Here is an 18708-nt window from a genome sequence, read left to right as displayed (position 1 = left end):
CTGTAACAGCATAATACTTATATGGCAGGCTTAGAATAGCTAGAAGAATATTTTGTTTTACCCTTTTAAGAGCAAGTGAGGCACATCCTTGAAGTACAGTACTTTCTCTGATCATTTGGAGTAAAAAAACCCACCAAAACTATGCTAACTCCTGCAGCAGCCTGTTATTTCTCTTCATCAGACAAAAAAAAATGACCAACGTCTAATAGTACAACATACTCTTTTATTATTAAAGCTTGTAAACCAATATGAAAACCAGTTTTAAAAAACACTGGTTTCCCAGAGTGGGGAGTGATGGACTTTTAGCTGACCTGTTCTGGCTTCTGACATTTGTGATTATTCTTCAGCTTTTGAAAATGTAATAGCACTTAAAAATAAAACTTGAAAATACTGGACTTACTGATGTACTACATTTATTTTGGCGTCAAGCAGAAGTGGTTGAAAATATAGTTACGGAAGAGCCTGCTCTCTCCCTCATTTCAATTGCACCCGTTCTCCTAAGGGAGCACACAGGGCCAGATGCACGTGCCAAGGTGCAAATGCATTGGAAGCCCTGATTTGCACTCCAGTTGACAGGAGTCAGTCTCCTACAGCTTCTGGAGACCTGGCTTAGGGTCTACCAAACTTCAGGCATCATTCGATGCACTCTTTCTCAGCAGGGCGGTGGCCCAGTTGGCCTCCCTCTTCAGTATCTTCCTGTTGATTCTGTGTTGAATAGAATCGGAGGTCATAGGCAGGAGCTTGACGCTTGTTTGCAGCAGTGTGGAGGGCCAGCAGCTGGAGGAGGGCTGCGTGCTGGGGAGGGGTGGGCACGGGGCAGGAAGGCTGAGGGTCCGCAGCAGTGCCCTTGGTTCAGCTGCTCCTTACCCCAGCTTCTGGCGGGGAGCGGCCAGCTGCACCTCAGTGCGCTGACATGTGTTTCTGATGCTGGTTAAAATTCCCAGTGAAACCAGTAGCGGGTTTTCGCTGTGTAAGGAGTATGAGGCTGCATTTAGTGAGGAAGACCTGTTTACATTTCTCTTTATTCTGCTGTGACAGCTGACAGGAATGTGTGCATCGCTGCCAGCTTTCATGCAGGAGAGGTACAGGTACGTTTTGTGCATACGCTCACCATAGTTGAGGAGCTGAAAGTTAAGCTGCCTGCTGACAGTTTCCTGAAATCATATCAATAACATATTGTTAGCTCTCGTGATTGAAGCTAAAAGAGTCTGCTGTTGGATAAAGGATACATGATACGGGCATTTCATAAGCTAGGGATATAAATGAACAACCACTCAGTCACAGTACTCTACATTTTTTTTACAGTATAATTTTTATACCATTGTCATTTTACAATATTTTTGGAAAATCCAGAAAGGGAACAAAGAAGTTCTTTAGAAACATAGTGTTTGTTTCTGTTTTTTTTTAAAGCCACTAGGAAAATAAAAGTCAACAACCAAAAATTGAGAAAGGACATCTTTTTTATAACTTTTTAAAAAAAGGAAACTACAAGGAAGCCTGATACTTTGACTAAATATAACTTAAATTCTTAGATAATTTTGCACTGGTCTATTCAAAAGTAGAAGGTTAAGGAGATGAAAATCCTTTTAATTAGAAAGAGAGATATAACAGTATCTATAAGCATAGGTACAAGGTGCTGGAAATCAGTACAACAGAAAAATGAGTTTCTGCTTGGGCTACAGAAGTGATACAGAGGTTTCATGTGGAAGCTCCTGAATGCTCTCAGATTTGGGGCTCTTGGTGTTCAGCCCTGTACAGTGAGGAACACTTTGATGTCCTAGTGCAAGTAGTGGGAGCCCACTCACCGTCTCCTGTGGCTGGGTCCTTGAAACTGAACCACCAAATCTTTCCTTCTGCTTTTGTCTGGCTTTGTATTTTGCTGAAATTGCCTAGATCCACGCAGATTTTCAGCAATGTAAATTAACACTGAGTGAAGTTTTACATGAGCTGGAGAAAGCTAATGCAAACTGCTCATTTGCACAGACTACTCAAGAGACTTGAAATAGTTTGGCTGAGTTAGTTATGTTTATTTGCATGTTGTATTGAAAACTCTTGCAGTAAAGCACTCCCTGGTAGTCCCTGGCCGTTCTGATAACAACTCTCAGCTGCTCTCAGCCTGCCACAGGACTGAAGCCTCCAGGGATCCTGTCAGTCACTTGAAGGAGTTTGGTCAGAGCTGTATGTGGCCAGAGCTGGCTGTTAAGGATATATTACAGTTAGCAGAGTCCATCTCCCAACCGACTTTGCAACCGTAATTGAACTTGCCAGGGCCTGTCATCCCATGATTGCATTTATCCGACTTTCTTTGTCAGCTTGGTTGCCACTCACCTATCAACCAAGATAGGTTGTCTTTTCAGCCAAGGGCCCGGAATGTTACAATTACCATCAAAATTATTTAAAGGATTTTTATCCTGTAGATAGCTTTGAAATATGTTATTGTATTTTCATAGCCTTCCTCCTCCCCTGTATTCATCCATCTGCTATGTGTCTGCCAAGTTTTCAGTGCCCTTTTTGTTAATGATCAAAGCTATGGTACCCAGATAAACCAGGGGTGCCCAAACAGCAGTCGGTGCTCAGCTTGTTGGGATCCCGACGGTCATGCTGCCATTTTATTTAAACGTACGTACAGTTTTACCATACTCAGTGCTTGCATCTATGCATCCTTCCATACATGCCCTACGCAGCCATGCCCAGTCAGTGGTAGGAGGAGATTCTCTGTTTGCTTCATGGGTTGTACCTCACTGCATTCAAGAGCACTGCAAAGGCATGACCCTTTTTTGTGGTTGCTTGTGTGACATCGTTGTTTCCTTATCTTAATCACAGTACTGTTACCACTGTTTTGCACCATCGTTCAGAGGAAAAGGCAGGGTTATTGTGAGGCAGAACAATCTCACTCCAACAGGTGCAGATAATTTAAACAGCAGCTAGAGAAACACGGAGAAATACTCCCAAGTCAGTTACTTTTAGTCTAGACATTTATGTTTGGGGTTGTCTTCCTGCTGAAGAAGCCGTCCAAAAGAACAGTGTGATTTAGCGGTACTGCAGATAGATGTATTTTTTTTGCTTCTCAAAAATGACAGTCTGAAAAAGAATGTGTTTCCTGAATATTTTCTGACCTTGGGGTAGATACGATTGTAGCAGTTGCAAAATCGAGCTGTTCGTGTCTTAGCTGTGCGCAGTGACTGCTAACCACACCCTTTTAAGTCTAAACCACTTATCTCAGCGTGAAAGCGTCATAGGAGGTATGAGGTGGCTTCTAGAGTTACTGGTTCTGCTCTTGTGTTCATGACAGTGATCAATTAATAAAGTTAAATGACAACAGCAGTAATATATCAGTAAAAGTGTGCGCAGACCAGAACACTGAAGGATAGAGGAGATTTGTGGGTTTTAGTGTTTCATTTTTCTTGAGTGATAATTAAGTAATTTTTTTCTATCCTTAGTCTAAGTTTGTATTGTGTTTCCTTGTTTATCTTTTCCCACTTAATTCTGCAAGGAGTTTGCTGTTCCTACTTTTTTTTGGAGACCACAAACACAAGGAGCATGCTGAGCCATGTTTGCTCTATCTTTCTGGCATCCACCTGCCTCCCAACATCCCTGTCTCTTTCAGCTGTGTCTTCCACTCCATCTAATTCCACTGAAACAGAGCCTTTCTCAACATTATCCTTTTGCTGGAAATTAGTATTAAAAAGAACTCATCAAAGCCACTTCTGTCTGAGAATCACTATGACCCTAAATTATGCCTTTTCTTTTTGCCACCAAGTCCATGCGTTATAGGGAGAGAAAAAATAAATCAGTTGGGTTTAAGGAAGTAAAGGAGAGACAGAAATTGGAGGTAGGAGGGATTTACAGCCAAGAATCTCAGTTATTAAAAACCAAAAATAACTCTCCATAATATTTTAACCCAAAAATTTTATGCTGACAGGTCTGTCATGAGTTAAAAAAAACAGTCTTTTCAGCAGTCAATTATGTTTGATAAAAGAAAGCTATCTGGCATACTGGACTACGCAATGGGAGTCAAGAGTTCTGGACTCTGTCCCTGGCTTCTTTACAGAGGATGAGACATCTATTTAAGTCAAGATACATGGCAAGCCTTTTCCTAAATGAGATGTGGAAATGATCAGTTAGGGATACCTGCTTCTACAGTGCTGAAATTCTGAAAATTTTGGTATCTTTCTGGCCTTGGAAGCTGTTTGGATGCACTGAAATTGGGCAGGTTACTTCTGAGTTTCTAACTGTTCGCATTTACATTATATTAAGATGTTGGCTATTTCTGTGCTCAGCGAAGAAACATGCAGAAAATGTCTTCCCCTCCTCTCTGATTGTGTTGATCACACGATCAACCACGATGCTGGGGAGCTTTACAGAATACCAGGGTATGAGCTGGTGGGAATTACTGCTGGGGACATTGGAGCAGTGTGCCACGGGAAAAGGAGAAGCTTAACTTGTCCCAGATACATAGTGTGGCCCTTGGTGCTTTTCATGTGTAGGGGGATGTTTTTTATGTTGGTTTCTCTTAAATAGACTGACCTTGAAGGATGGAGTAATTTATCTTTTCATTATCTTTATATTCTTTCCTCTCTCTCGTTCCCAGTTCAATGTCATTAGAAGTAAAACAAATGTGGCTGTATTATGTGTTCTTCAAGAGTGTGTACTGTCACATATGCTCTCTTTCATGTGCAACATGTTATGCAAGGTTTAATGTATCAATCTTTCTTTTTCCTTTTGACCAACATTAAAACATTTACTTAGGCACGTACTTTCCTTGTTGATGTCATCACAGGTAGCCCGCATGTTTACTGATGCATTGTTTTGTCTACTGTTGAACTCAATAGTGTGCAATTTGGAGCATCCTTAATTATCCCACAAACCATTTTGTGATAGTGAATCCAAATATGGTGTAGACTTGGCTGACATCTCTGTGATATTATTTGGCATACCACATATTTCTGTTTCAAATATAGATTGGTTACTGCTTTTTCAAAATATGCATTTTATTAATTAAATCTATGCTTGAAACATCTTTTGTGGGCCCCCCCCCCCAGCTGTTACGTATTCTTTTTTTCCTTGTTCTGTGTGCAGATAGGATTGGGTATGGACTGTCTAATTTGATAGAAAATAGGCTAACCATGTGGTCTTTAAGTCTTAAAACTATAGTTGAGTGTGCAGTGTCTTTCCATATAACTAGGTCTTTTGTTCCACTAGAGAAAATTACTTAATTTGTTAGAGAGCTGCTTTTTTTTTTTTTTTTTTTTTTTTTAAGGTTTAACTGTAACAGTCTTTACCTAATAGACCTGGGATTGTGGGGAGGTGATTAATGTGAATTAAAGGATCTCTGTGACATAGGACTAAAGGACAGAATTACTTTGTTGTTGTTGTTGTTGGCAATCCCACTTGTGCAATTTCATTTCTCCCTAAACCAGATTTCCAGCATTTTGCATAAAGTTAAAGTTTAATTGGACCATCTACTTCTTTTTGAACTCTCTGTATTCAAGGATGTTCTGTTTATGCATTTTCATTGGGAATGTGTGTCTTTGTCCCTTGAAATCCATCTATTTATTGCAGTGACACCTACTGCTGAGAGAGCTGATCCGCAACAGGATCGGTTACTGTTAAACTTGGCCAACAAGCAGTTCGTGACTCAACCAGCAGATGTTTCCGTGGCTCAGGTCAAAGGGAACTTATGGATTCGGGGTTTTTTTTCTTTACTCCTAGCATTAAGTGCCAGGAAAGTCAACACTAGGTACAGACAGTTGACCTGACCAGTACCAGGAGGAACTGAACTAGGACCCCGAGGATCTGCAAAGACCAAAGCATTAGTCTGTTGAGCCACTGTGCTGGCTATGGTCCAACAGTTTCAGACAACTGACTATCTGATTGCATGCCTGGATTTTAGTAATGATTTTACATACTTATTCGATGATTTGTATCCAAGCTTATGCTTCTGACAGGTGCCCTTGTGAACAAAAATCTCGCTGGGCTACCACATATGCACATTTCACAATCAATCATACTTTATCTTTGGGACATATGTACATTTGACTTTATATTTAATTGTGCACAAAATATAAGTCTAAGCCTTTGTGGAATGAAAACAAAATCATCAACCCAGCATTACAGTTTTGGATTGAAATTGTTTTGGACTATAATTTGAGTTCTGGGGTCTTAAGTCTTCTTGCTTGATCTCTTTGTAGCTGGTATAGAGGGCCTGATCCTCATGTCCTCACCCAGCTGAAATGCACTGCCCTTTATTTGGAACTTGCCTGTGTGAGGAATGCAGAAATGATAGGGGCAACATTATGTACATTTTAGAATTATATAATGAGTGAGAGTATTATAGACTTCCAGTGCAGTACAGTGTCCTCAGATGAGAATAGAAGATTTAGAGCCTATTTCATGCTGTAAAAGTGACAAAAAATTAAATAATAAATATGCTTTTCAAAGTCTTCCAGGCATTTTATTATTTTATTTGTTCTGTGTGATACTAAAGTGGATCGTTAAAAGCTTAATTTTAAGGTTTCTTCAATCTGACATGGATGCCAGTTAGATTAATTAAAGTGAATGATCAGATAGGAGCTACAGGAGATTGATCAAATTGGAGAGAGTTTAATCAGTTGTATACATTCCAAATTACATGAAAATAACAAATTTACTTTTAAAAATGCTGTTTCTAAAATAACAGAAGCTTTAGTTTAATGAAGCATTCCACAAATCAGGCTCCCATTTGAATTTTGGTATCACTCTTATCTTTACTTTTGTCATCAGGAGAACACTAGGAAAAAAAAAAAAGCAAAATGAGAATCAATGCTTATAAGCTAAAAAATAATGATCCCAGATGCAACCAGTGCCTGGAAAAAAAGAAGGAATTTTTTTTTTTTTTTTTTAATCTACTGAACTTTCAGTACCAATTATTTATGTTTCTCTTCTTTGGATCTGACTTCTTAAGTATATGCAAGTGAAATAGAATAAATAAGAAGGAAAACAGATTTTGCTAAGTCACATGCAAAGTAGCAATAAATCAAACAGCTTGTCTGCATTCTTCTAATCTTTCTATTCTAATCTGTGAGTGAGATTTATAAATGACCTCTCCTCTCCTCTCTGCTCGTCTTCCTAGATTGTGATCACAAGCAGTTCACAGTCCTCCACTCCATGGGTGCTACCAACCAAAGACTGTTCTGGTGATTTATCTTCTACTGATCAGTTATCAGTCCAAAACGCTGTGCTAGCTAGAAAGTACCCTACAGATGTAACAGGTATTTTAGAAAGCAACTGTCTTCTCAGTCCAGAGCGAAAGCAAACAATTTTCTGCCTGCTAATGACTTTTGAAACTTCAAAAATCCCTCTGCTAACCCTTCTTTAAGACATAAAAACTGTTGTGGAATGAGTTGGCTGTGTTGTTACTAAAGGAGTACTTTGTTTTGGAATCAATAAGCGGCTTGTTTAAATATCAGCACTACAAAGCAGCTATAGTTTTGTCAAATGCCTTCCCTGCTCCCTGCTGCGTGGTCCCACGGCGGCTGGGTGCTGGAAGATGGGTGTTCGTGTGGGGCTCCAGCCCTCGCCCTGGGTGCCTGGTGGGACTGCGGCAGCCGGTCAGCACAGGTTCACCCAGCACTTTGCACGTACTGTGTTTGCGTCGTGCTTCACCCCAGTTTTTAATTATTAGAAGCTACATATGCCTTGCAATGGCTACAAAACTTGTATGTGGTAAAGTGAGTGACAGTAATAACAAATTACCGAGTTGGCCTTAATAATATTTAAATAAAAACAAATAGATAGGACACATTACCTGTAGGCCAACTTTTTTTCTCCTCTTGAAAACATTCTGTTACACTCCAGAAACCATATATTTCCCTAATATAATTATATTATACCCCAAGGAGCAGGACACCTACTTAACCAACTAAAAAAAAAAAAAAGAAAAAAAAAAAGAAAGAAAACGCCAATGAGCTCAATGCAATTAGTAACTCTATTTTACATAAGTAAAATAAGAATAAAATCCAGCCTAATGTTTATTTCATTCTATCAGATTGGATAATACTGTCCTGGTGGCATTAAATACAGCTGATCTCCCCTCCCCTTCTGTGCACACATGTTTTTGTTAAAATTTAACTATTTGCATCTATGTCTCTTAGTATTGCCTACAAATCAGTCAAAGAAGAGTAGGTCATCTATCCTGCCCTACTGTTTATATATTAATCATCTGGCAAATAAACCGCCAGTATCCTACCCACCTCAGTAATATTTGTGATGTAATTTGTTTGGATGCCCAAATGTCACCAGCGTTGATTGTAAGAGATGAAAAAAATGCACTTGCTCAGCACACCAAGCTCTGGGCTAAAATGTAAGCATGAAATCTCTGGTTTATTTTTGTAATAATGTTTACAGCTGTTTAATGACCCTGAAAGGGTTCAGTAGTCTGGTGTTCTGTATTTCTTAACAGGAGTGTATTATGCTTGTAACAGCCTTAGTTAAACTGTTTCAGCTACAACAATAAGAACAATATTTAATAAAAATTCAATATATATACTGAAGTTTCTCAGCAATACCTGTTTTCAAGTTGCTAAGAAATGAAGCAGTCTGAATTTCACTATTTAGGATTTGTCAGTGGATCACAAGATAATGTAGATATATGTGAATTTTTCTAGCTGGAAAGATAAATACCAGGTCTATATTCTGAAAGCATAAGTAACAGTGTGTGTAACTAACTGCTCAGAGGATCAGGGCCAGAGCGAGCTTGTCATTTAAACACGTGAGCTTGTAAAGCATTACTTTGCTTACTGAACTGTAAATCTTTTAACTAACCTAATCTAAGCTATAATAGTAGCACAACAGTGTTTTTAGAATTACTGTTTTCTCTACAGCAGTGAAGAGGGAAATGCTTTAGAGTGTGTGTGTCCAGTAGGAATGAACAGGTGTAAATAAAAGCTGAATTTGTTCCATCTGTTTACAAAGATAACAGGTGTGTGTACGCACATATGTGTATGTATACAGATGTGTGTGTCTGCATATGTTTACATGTGTGTGAGGGCATATATTTATATTTACACTTTTTAATTCTACTTGCCATCTTTTTTTCCTCTTGTTTCCAGCAAAAGGAAGCCGAGCTTCTCATATTACATTAATGTAGTTGTGATGACAGGCATTTCTGGTGTCATAATTGGTTTTAAATTCCAGTAATCCATTTCAAATAGTTAAATAAAGTCCGTATGTTCAATTGGAATGGCTAAAGTCAGAACTTTCGTTATTGATATCACAGGAAACAGTCTTGAGGGCAAAAATGTGAGTGAAATCAAAATAACTATTAGTATCATCAAAGGGACTTGAATGTCTCACTGTACCTTCATGTGGGAGATGAGAGAGTATTTTTATAATATATGTATCCAGTCATGAATTTCAAAAGTTGAGGACCCTCCTCACAGAAACAGGAGACAGCACACCCCGCGCAGGATAATGGCTGTCCTGGGTGTGATGTCCTCCCATGGTTTGCTTGCTTCTCACCGAGGCACCGCTCCCGCCCTGCCCCGTGCAGTACACGCCGAGCTGGTTTGCAGCCCATGCATACGCAGCAGGGCGAGGACTGGGCTTGCTGGCCACAGTGGCTCGCCGGGGCCGGAGCTGGTTTGTTTAGGTCAGGAAGGGCAGCCCGTGAACCACTCCTGATACCGACATGCTCCGTACGGTGCCAAGTCTTGGGGAATGCTGTCTTTACAAAACATTTAGGATAATTGAAGGTCAAACATTTACTACAGCAATTTCAACAAACATATTTTGAATTTCTTAGCAATCTCAAATGTGATTTGCAGTTGGTTTTGTAAACGTATGTTAACTACAGAGAACATTGTGCTTCTGTTCCCAGTATGAGAAAAGGCAAAGCGTTCTGTGTTTTCCTTGTAAGCGATCAGAATCACGAACATAATGTAATAGACTACATATTTAAAAATTGAAAGCTAGCCATTTTCCCTCCCATGAAGCATCACAACAGCACGTATAAATTGACATTTCCAGACTTCTTGTTTTTGTATACCTGGTGTTTTGGTTTGGGGAGGAAAGAAGGGCAGGTTGTAATGAAGAAAGATGTGAAAAATGCTATTTTATTGTCAAGGCACTTGGAATTACACACTGGTTATCTGTTGAAAGGTAAATTTCAATGAAGTCTATTCAGGTGGGATTTTTTAGTGTTTTTTGCTTTTGGTTGTTGGGGCAGAATGGATACAGTAAAATTGTACTTCAGGCCAGTCTGAGGAGGGTGGTTGTGTCTATAGGGAAATTTGTGGGGAGCCAGAACTGCATGGCTGTGGGCATGGCTGTGATGCAGAAGCACCCCTGCACCTGTGGGGTGTTGTGGGGAGCAGCCAGACCCTGAGAGAGGGCCCTAACTGATGGGAAGAGGCTGTGCAATGGCCTCAACGGCACCAGGGTGGGGACTTTGAACTGCAAGGCCTGAAGCAGGAGGGTCACTGGGGAATGAAAGCCCCCTTAGCCCACCTGGTGTAACCCTGTCTGGCCATAGATCTAGACAGGGATGATGGATAAAGAGGGAGAGAATGAAATTGCTAATTTTCTTAGAGAAATTAGGCAAATTAGATTGGGTTATCTAATTCATAGTGGAATGATGAATGAGGAGGAGTTTTATTTCAGTCTTGCATGTGGATACAAGATGAGATTTTCATAGGTTTTTCTGTGAATAGGCTGAAGAATACAAAAAGCCTGGTTTACCTGAGAGCTGAACGGTAGCAAGGTCCCTGTGTTCCCAAGCGTAGTAACTGGGAATTGGAGGAGAAATTTCACAGGGCAATACGTTGAATACCATGGTTATATTTTGCAATGAAACCAGGGAGGAGTGAGGATGAGAAGAGACAATTCAGAGGCAGGAACAGGACTACAAGAAGCTGGGGCAGGTGAGGGTGGGAATACAGTTTTAAGTGAAGAGCTGTAGCATCTTGAGATTGCAGTAGCTGGATCCTAGAAGCTGCACAGCTGATCAGAGTATGTGGCATTCAGAGGTGGTTATTTCTCACTAAGCAGAGGCTTTGCTGACCTTTCTGCATATTTCATCAAAAATGTATACAACTTCCAATGCCAAAAGATCAATGTGTGTAGGTCAGGCTCCCCAGACTTGATCCAAAATTATTAGTTTTTAAATGAAAAATTACAGGTTTGTTCTTCCTCTTGAGTTTGGTGTTTGGTTTTTTTTTGTTTGTTTTTTTTTTGACTCATCTTGTCTATGTTCTACATTATGTGATTCTGTATGTTTGCGGGAGTCAGAAAATAGCCAAAAAAGAAAGATAGAAAAAATTACCATGTTCCAACTACAACTGCTGTTGTTACTTTGTTAAAGTTATCTGTGAAAAAGAGCCACGGAAAAACTTAAAATCTCAGCCACAACTCCCTTTCCTCTCCCCAATCCAAATAACCATACATTTGAACTGATGCTTAGGGTTAAACATCAGAATTAATAAACTCCACTGGGATCCGTCAGCATTTCCAAACTTCGATAGAGCATAAAATGCTAAAATTAACTACCCAAACCTTCCTGAGCATGTAAAGGCACCAGTTCCCATTAAGGTCAACTGAATAAATGAAATTTAGACTGCATTTTTCAAGCTGTTATAGAATAATGACAATTCACAAATACTTTTCTAAACCCTCTTGAATGTATGTTTGTGTCTGTACATGCAATGCATTTCTTGGATTTTTATGTTCTTGTTTGCCAGCATGCCTTGTTTGAGTATGGTAGGGAGAAATAACACCCATGGTATGTGGAATCCAGACAGAAAGTAGATTCTGGTTTTAGGGTTTTTCTTGTGTTGTTTTTATCGGGGAGGATTGTGCATTTGGCGGTAGTGTTTTTTTTTGAGAAGTGAATAGGCATATATTCAAAATCTGTCAACTTCAGGCAGTGGCAGGCCTAAGCACTGTAACTCTCAGATGTTTAGACAATCATTTTGAACATGAAATTTGGTTTGTTTCAAAAGTTAAGCAAGATTTCAAAATTATTTTTTTTTTTAAAAAGTCTTTGTATGTACCCACATTTTGAATGCTTGTGGTCTGCTGCACAGAAAACTTGCATGGGAACCAAGAATTTTGGTTTTTTACTACATGGCCTTGGGTGAACACCTGGCTTGACCATGTTCCCCTGCCTTTGGAAATCAGACACTAAAAACTAAACTTAAGTGCAGTCTTACAGATTATAGGTATAAGCCTTTTCCTTGTATATACTTGATCTCATTTAATAATTTCATAAATAATAACATTGACAGCATGTAAGTAACGGGTCCCCAAGATGAAACCTGAATCTGAGCACTGTTAAACTTTGAAAAAGATCTGCTTTACATCTGAGAAAAAAATTTTAGCTTGTCTTCATCTTTAATACACATGAATGTACACTTTCCCCTTTACTTCTAACAAGATCTGTATTGTATCACAATCTCAGTCATCCTGTTGAGGACTAAATAGGTCTCCTCTTGGAGACCACCCATGTTTTTGGTGTTTTTTTGTTTTTTTTTTTTTTTTTTATTTGTAGGCCCTGATCCTGAAAATACTTAAACATGTGTGGACTTTCACTTTCAGGAGGCATCTTTTGAAGTCTACTAGACTACTCCCATGAGCACAATTATGTGCATTTTAAGTGTGTGCCAGATTTGGGCCTCAAATTGTCTAGCAAGTAGCCACTGTGAAGCCTTGAGAGGAATGGTGTCCACCTGGAGTGTGCCTGTAGCCTTTGTAAGAAGGCATAGTGAGTAAATGCTTTTGGCTAAAGCCAAACAGAAAGTTGGCCAAATTAATTCTTCAATAACATATAGAATTCAGTAATTTTATTAGTGAATAAAGTGTCAAATCACTCCACTAAACACCACAGATCTTAATTATGTTCTAACATAACCTTATAGCATTATATAGTTCAAGAGTTATTAATTTAAAAGTTTATATTTTAAATATAATTTTATAGATCCATTATATCTGTATAGGGTAGAGAAGTGGCAAGGATAGAAGATTATTGTGGACAATTATGCAGACCAGAACAGAGCACTTATGTTTAACAAACAGCTTTGAATTCTAATTTTATGCAATATCCATAGTGTAGGTACAATTTGTAGTGATTACTGTGTATTAGGAAAGTTATTAAGATTCTTAAACTTGTTGAGGCTTTCCACAACACCTTCCCCAGATTTTAATTGGTTTTATCTAGTTCCATAAGAGAGCTCTTTAAAACAAATCAAAGTGCCTTAAATCACATGTCTTACCCATCGAAGGACAGAGATATTCCTTCTATAGTCTGGCAAGTTTTCCTAAGAACTGAAATCTGAAGGTTCTCAACGATGAATTATAAGACTTGGCAGAAGATAATTTATGTGCCTTTTGATGGGCTTAGTTTCAAAATGACAAAATAACAATGTTTTGTAACAGAAGGGTTAAATCTTAATCTCAGAGGTTTACAAAGCTTCTAGTTGCAGTCTCCTTAAAATTTAATATACCTCGTTAATGCTTACTTGCAAACACTGAAGGATTTTTATGATTATAATCATGTGTTACAGCACCTAGTACTGTTTCTAAGCAGCATACTAATCAGCTTAATGAGATATTACTGCACTTTTTGTTGACTAAAGCAAAATCCCTTTTATTGTTCTAAAGCTTGTCCTTTATTTTTTCCCAAAACATTATCTTGTTTTATTGTACACTAGTAAATATCATACCATCGGTTTTTTGTCAAATCATAAAACTATCTTTCTCATTGCAGAATGTGTAATATATTGAATATAGTTAATGAAACTGAAAGTTACAAATGGATTTCTATTTTGGGGGGTTTTTTTTAGCTTTTCTAATGGAAATGGGAGAGATGCATAACATGTCTTTTTCTATAGATTTAGAAATGTAAACAGGTGCAATTTCACAAGAAGAAAGACAAGGGAGGTGGTAAAAGCCTTTGCCCCTTCTGTAATAATTAGATTTTGAAATTGTAGCATATTTTAAAATAATAATTAATGGTTATTGGTAAACATGCAGAATGATGAAAGCACATGTATGATCAAAATTGTGTAGCACAGTTGGCATTTAATACACTTTTTATTGTTTTTACACTAATTCCTTTGCATTATTATGAGTAGGTAAAACATAAAATGCAAATTGTACATCAGTGATTCAATGCTGGTTATTCTTTCACAGTCTGAATCTAAAATATCTTCTGATTTTCAGAGATGGAGGAAGCTAGCTTGTGCCTTGGTGTTTCTTCAGCTGTGCCAGAAGCTGACGCCCACCTCAACAGCACCATACTCAATGGGCAGTATTCAATGAGCCAGAAGCTGCACCAGATCACTTCCCAGCTCAGCCATGCCTTTCCGGAGCTCCAGAGCAGGCAGAATCCGGAGGAGAAGGCGTCAGTGCCGCTAGAAGACAAAAGCCACATGTCCATAGCAAACCAGCCCATCAGCAGTCAGATGGCACTGTTGGCGAACCAGCTGAATAGAGAGGTTGATACCAGTTTGAATGGGCGTGTGGATCTGCAGCAGTTCTTAAACGGACAGAACCTAGGGATTATGTCTCAGATGAGCGATATAGAAGATGACGCCAGGAAAAACCGAAAGTACCCGTGTCCTCTCTGCGGGAAACGCTTTCGATTTAACAGCATCCTGTCGCTACACATGCGAACTCATACTGGAGAGAAACCATTTAAGTGTCCATATTGTGACCACAGAGCAGCTCAGAAAGGCAACCTGAAGATACACCTGCGTACTCATAAGCTTGGAAACCTTGGCAAAGGTCGTGGAAGGGTCCGAGAAGAAAACAGACTTCTGCATGAGCTGGAGGAGAGAGCAATTCTTCGGGACAAACAGATGAAGAGCAGTCTCTTGCAGCCGCGACCCGATGTGAAAGCACAGCAGCACACCCAGCCAATGCCTCTTGCAAACTGTAACTTGTCTGTGCCAGCTAATCACAGCACACCTGATATTTCAAACCCTGTTCCCTCTCCAAAGCCAGTCAGTGTCCAGGAAGAAGTTGTTGCTCAGACAGCTGGGTTCAGATGCACGTTTTGCAAAGGCAAGTTTAAGAAGCGAGAAGAGCTGGACAGGCACATAAGGATCCTGCACAAGCCTTACAAGTGCACCCTGTGTGACTTCGCTGCCTCACAGGAGGAGGAGCTGATTAGCCACGTGGAGAAGGCTCATATAACTGCAGAGTCAGCACAGGGCCAGGGCTCCAATGGGAACGGGGAGCAATCCACCAATGAATTCCGTTGTGAGGTGTGTGGCCAAGTGTTTAGCCAAGCCTGGTTCCTAAAAGGCCACATGAGAAAGCATAAGGATTCCTTTGAACACTGCTGTCAGATCTGCGGGAGGCGATTCAAAGAGCCTTGGTTTCTTAAAAATCACATGAAAGTTCACCTGAATAAGTTATCTGTAAAGAACAAATCTCCTAATGATCCTGAAGTACCCGTCTCCATCAGCAGCATGTCCCAGGAAGCTCATGCAAACTTATATTCAAGATACCTGTCATGTTTGCAGAGTGGGTTTCTTCCTCCTGACAAAGCAGGTCTAGGTGAACAAAATCAAATCTATAACAAAGGAGATATGCCCATGAAAGAGAAAGAAGTCTTGGGGAAGCTCCTTTCACCCATTTCTGGCATTGGCCACAGTATTGCTGAAGGGGATAAACATTCTTTATTGGGCTGTCTCAATCTGGTGCCTCCTCTGAAATCCAGCTGTATAGAAAGGTTACAAGCTGCCGCCAAAGCGGCAGAGATGGATCCAGTAAACAGCTATCAGGCCTGGCAGCTTATGGCAAGGGGAATGGCCATGGAACATGGCTTTTTGTCTAAAGAGCAGCAGATACAGCGCAGCCATGAAGACACTTTGGCAAATGCTGGAGTTATGTTTGATAAGGAGAAGCGGGAGTATGTGTTAGTAGGAGCAGATGGCTCTAAGCAGAAAATGCCTGCTGATTTGGTTCACAGCACTAAAATGGGCAATCAGAGAGACTTGCCAAACAAACTAGACCCTTTAGAAGGCAGTAGAGATTTTTTGTCACATGGTATGAACCAGGGACTCGATTACAACTTACAAAGTCATGGAAACGTAAAAGAAAAGCCAACTGAATGCCCGGACTGCGGAAGGGTTTTTAGAACGTACCACCAAGTGGTCGTTCACTCCAGGGTCCACAAAAGAGACAGGAAAGGAGAAGATGAAATAATTCAAGGTAGTCTCGATGAGCGACGTGGGTCTGGAAGTGATCAAGAGTCTCAGTCTGTCAGCAGGTCGACAACACCAGGGTCCTCTAACATTACTGAAGAAAGCGGAGTAGGTGGGGGTCTCTCGCAGACGGGGAGCGCCCAGGAGGACAGCCCGCATCCTTCTTCACCCTCCTCTTCAGGTACGATAACTTCTCCTTCCCTCTCTGCACTGAAAGCTTCATAACTATATTTGAAACCACTGCAGAGAAGCAGTTGAAATATTCTCTTGTTAGGTGGTTTCCTAGCGGTCCGGAGGGACATGGTGTTGTATGCCAGGACATCTGTGTTTGGGTTCCTGCAGCGTCTTTGAGGTTAATTCTGGGCTCACCCTTTTCTTCCCTCCAAGGGCAGGTTTCCCAGCCTTTCAGCTGTCACCTCCGCCACCCCACCAGCAGCAGCGGGCAGGGTCTGTACGGTCACCAATGGCAATGTCACTTCTAGGGGCTCGCCCTCCAGGTTTTGGAATGTGGGTTTCCCCCCCCCCCCCCTCTTATTCATGGTGTCTTTCTTGCAGATCTTTCCATGTCCTCCATGTAAAAGGGTGAGGAAAGATTCCTTCTTTGAACTAGAGTTCAAAGAAATAGGATTAATAAACAACGTGTTGGCTAAACTCTCCGATTGCCCTTGTTCCCACAACCATATTAATTACTGAGCTAAGACATGTACTCGTACCTGGCCACTGGACTGATAAAAAGAGATTAAAAAAATACAAATTACTAACTTTTTTGACAATCTTTTAACTTATGTGCACATTTAACATGTATGAAGCCTTCTGCTTAATTCACATCTGTTTGAAAGTACAAGAAAAATAGAAATTGGACTGAAACATTTTAATTGCATTGTATGTCATGTTAACTTGCTGTGTATAAAGTAGCAAAGCAGATAATATTTCATTGGAGATGTCTATAAAATATTGAGCTTCCTGGTACAATTTTTAAAGTTACTAGCCTATGACTGCTGAAATAAAATCTCCCAAGTAATAACAGGTAAGATTTCTGGCCTCATGTATATTTCCGAAGTCACTTACTAATGGATAGTAAATTGAAAGTTATATCTTCAGCCCTTTATAAAGAAAGCACCTCACTAATACTGTAATCATTCTGCAAGCCTAACAACAGAGGAAATCATGCCATAACAAATACTCTGTTACTAATGGCAACATTGATTTCTGCAATCAGCCATTAAGTCTAGAAAATGAAAGACAGTTTGAGGTACCTTAAGGCATTACATTGCCCACTGTTAAAGAGCTGGTAGCAGGCTGTTGAGGGTAATTCTTTTTAGGTTTTTTTCCCCCAGTTTTGAGAAATATTTTAGTATTAGAGGCAATTCACTGTTACAGTTATTAAGTATATGCCAGTTTATTTTTGTTGTTCTTGTCATGCTCCAGTATACTCTACTTCTGAGGCCAAATTAATATAAAAATAAAGTGTTAGTTCACTGGCTTATTACAAACCAGTAAAGAAATTGTTAAGACACATAAATCTGCACTCCACATTCCACAGATTCCTATAGTACTTAATGCTGTTGTTTAAATACCCATGAAACACACTGTCTACTCTTAGAGTCATAGCCTCGTTTACAATTTATTACTGGTGAGACACATTAGAAAATTCTATGTAGGAACAAGGGTAACAGGCAAGAGCTAATTTCATACTATGTATAGTTGTTGAGATTGTTTTAAGAGGATTGAAAATATGGCAGGATGAAGAAGATTATTTTTCCGACTTTCACTTTTAAAAATCCTACACATTGGCAGGATGGGGGCGGGGGGGTGGGGGGTGGGCTCCTCTTTAATATAGAGTATGTCACTTTTGTTTTGCAATGCCATATTGTGATCAAAAATAAAAGATCTCAAAATTGTTTAAATCCTGCCCAAAGCTTCCAGGGTAGAAAAGTTTGGAAAAAGTTGGGGAAAAAAGACCCCCAAAGTCTTCTGAGTGAGGTTGAACGGGTAGAGATTGAAGAGGATTCAAAACAATGCATGTGAAAGTTGGTGTGTTTTGAGTGCCTTGAAAACTTTAATTCCAAGTGTTCTGGTCCGTTAAATGTATTGTTGTGGGAAGTTTTTTCCTATATTCAGAGGCAAAAGATAATACTGCTGTGTTCTCTCTCTGGCCGCTAATTTAAAATTATTTTTAACTGAAACTACAATTTATTTAAAGTGTTTCTTTTCACACCTGATGCATTTATATCGAAGCATATAAAAATGAAAGCGAAATATGTGCAGTAACAGTTGCTAGAAGCATGTTTGCTTTTACTGAAGAAAACCAGATCTTTTACATTAACATCTGATTGTCTCCTTTGGTCTGTTACTAGTAAATCTAGGAAGGCTGTCAGTGTCGTACATCCTATTGTGGAAAGTGTGCACATTTTTACAACTTCTTAATCAGATGAAAAGAAAAGAGTATTGCATTTTACCAGAATCTAAGTATTAAAATTAAATTTTATTGCCGTGTTGTTGTTGGAACTTTTCATCATTATGA

The 18708-nt window shown here is 39.6% G+C and overlaps 1 protein-coding gene across 6 annotated transcripts in view; it reads left to right on the top strand.

Moving 5' to 3' along the window:
• ZNF536 (zinc finger protein 536) overlaps positions 1 to 18708 on the top strand; it is a 351982-nt gene that overhangs the window by 148352 nt on the left and 184922 nt on the right. For all 6 annotated transcript variants that reach the window (XM_040615511.1, XM_040615508.1, XM_040615512.1 and 3 more), the window contains one exon: positions 14194 to 16365. In XM_040615511.1, the coding sequence (XP_040471445.1) occupies positions 14196 to 16365 (2170 nt within the window). In that variant the 5' untranslated portion in view covers positions 14194 to 14195. The remainder of the gene's footprint in view (positions 1 to 14193; positions 16366 to 18708) is intronic.

Source organism: Falco naumanni, chromosome 15 (genome assembly GCF_017639655.2).
Source record: "Falco naumanni isolate bFalNau1 chromosome 15, bFalNau1.pat, whole genome shotgun sequence".
NCBI classification, from domain to species: Eukaryota; Metazoa; Chordata; class Aves; order Falconiformes; family Falconidae; genus Falco; species Falco naumanni.
This window is presented reverse-complemented; position numbering and strand designations above follow the sequence as displayed.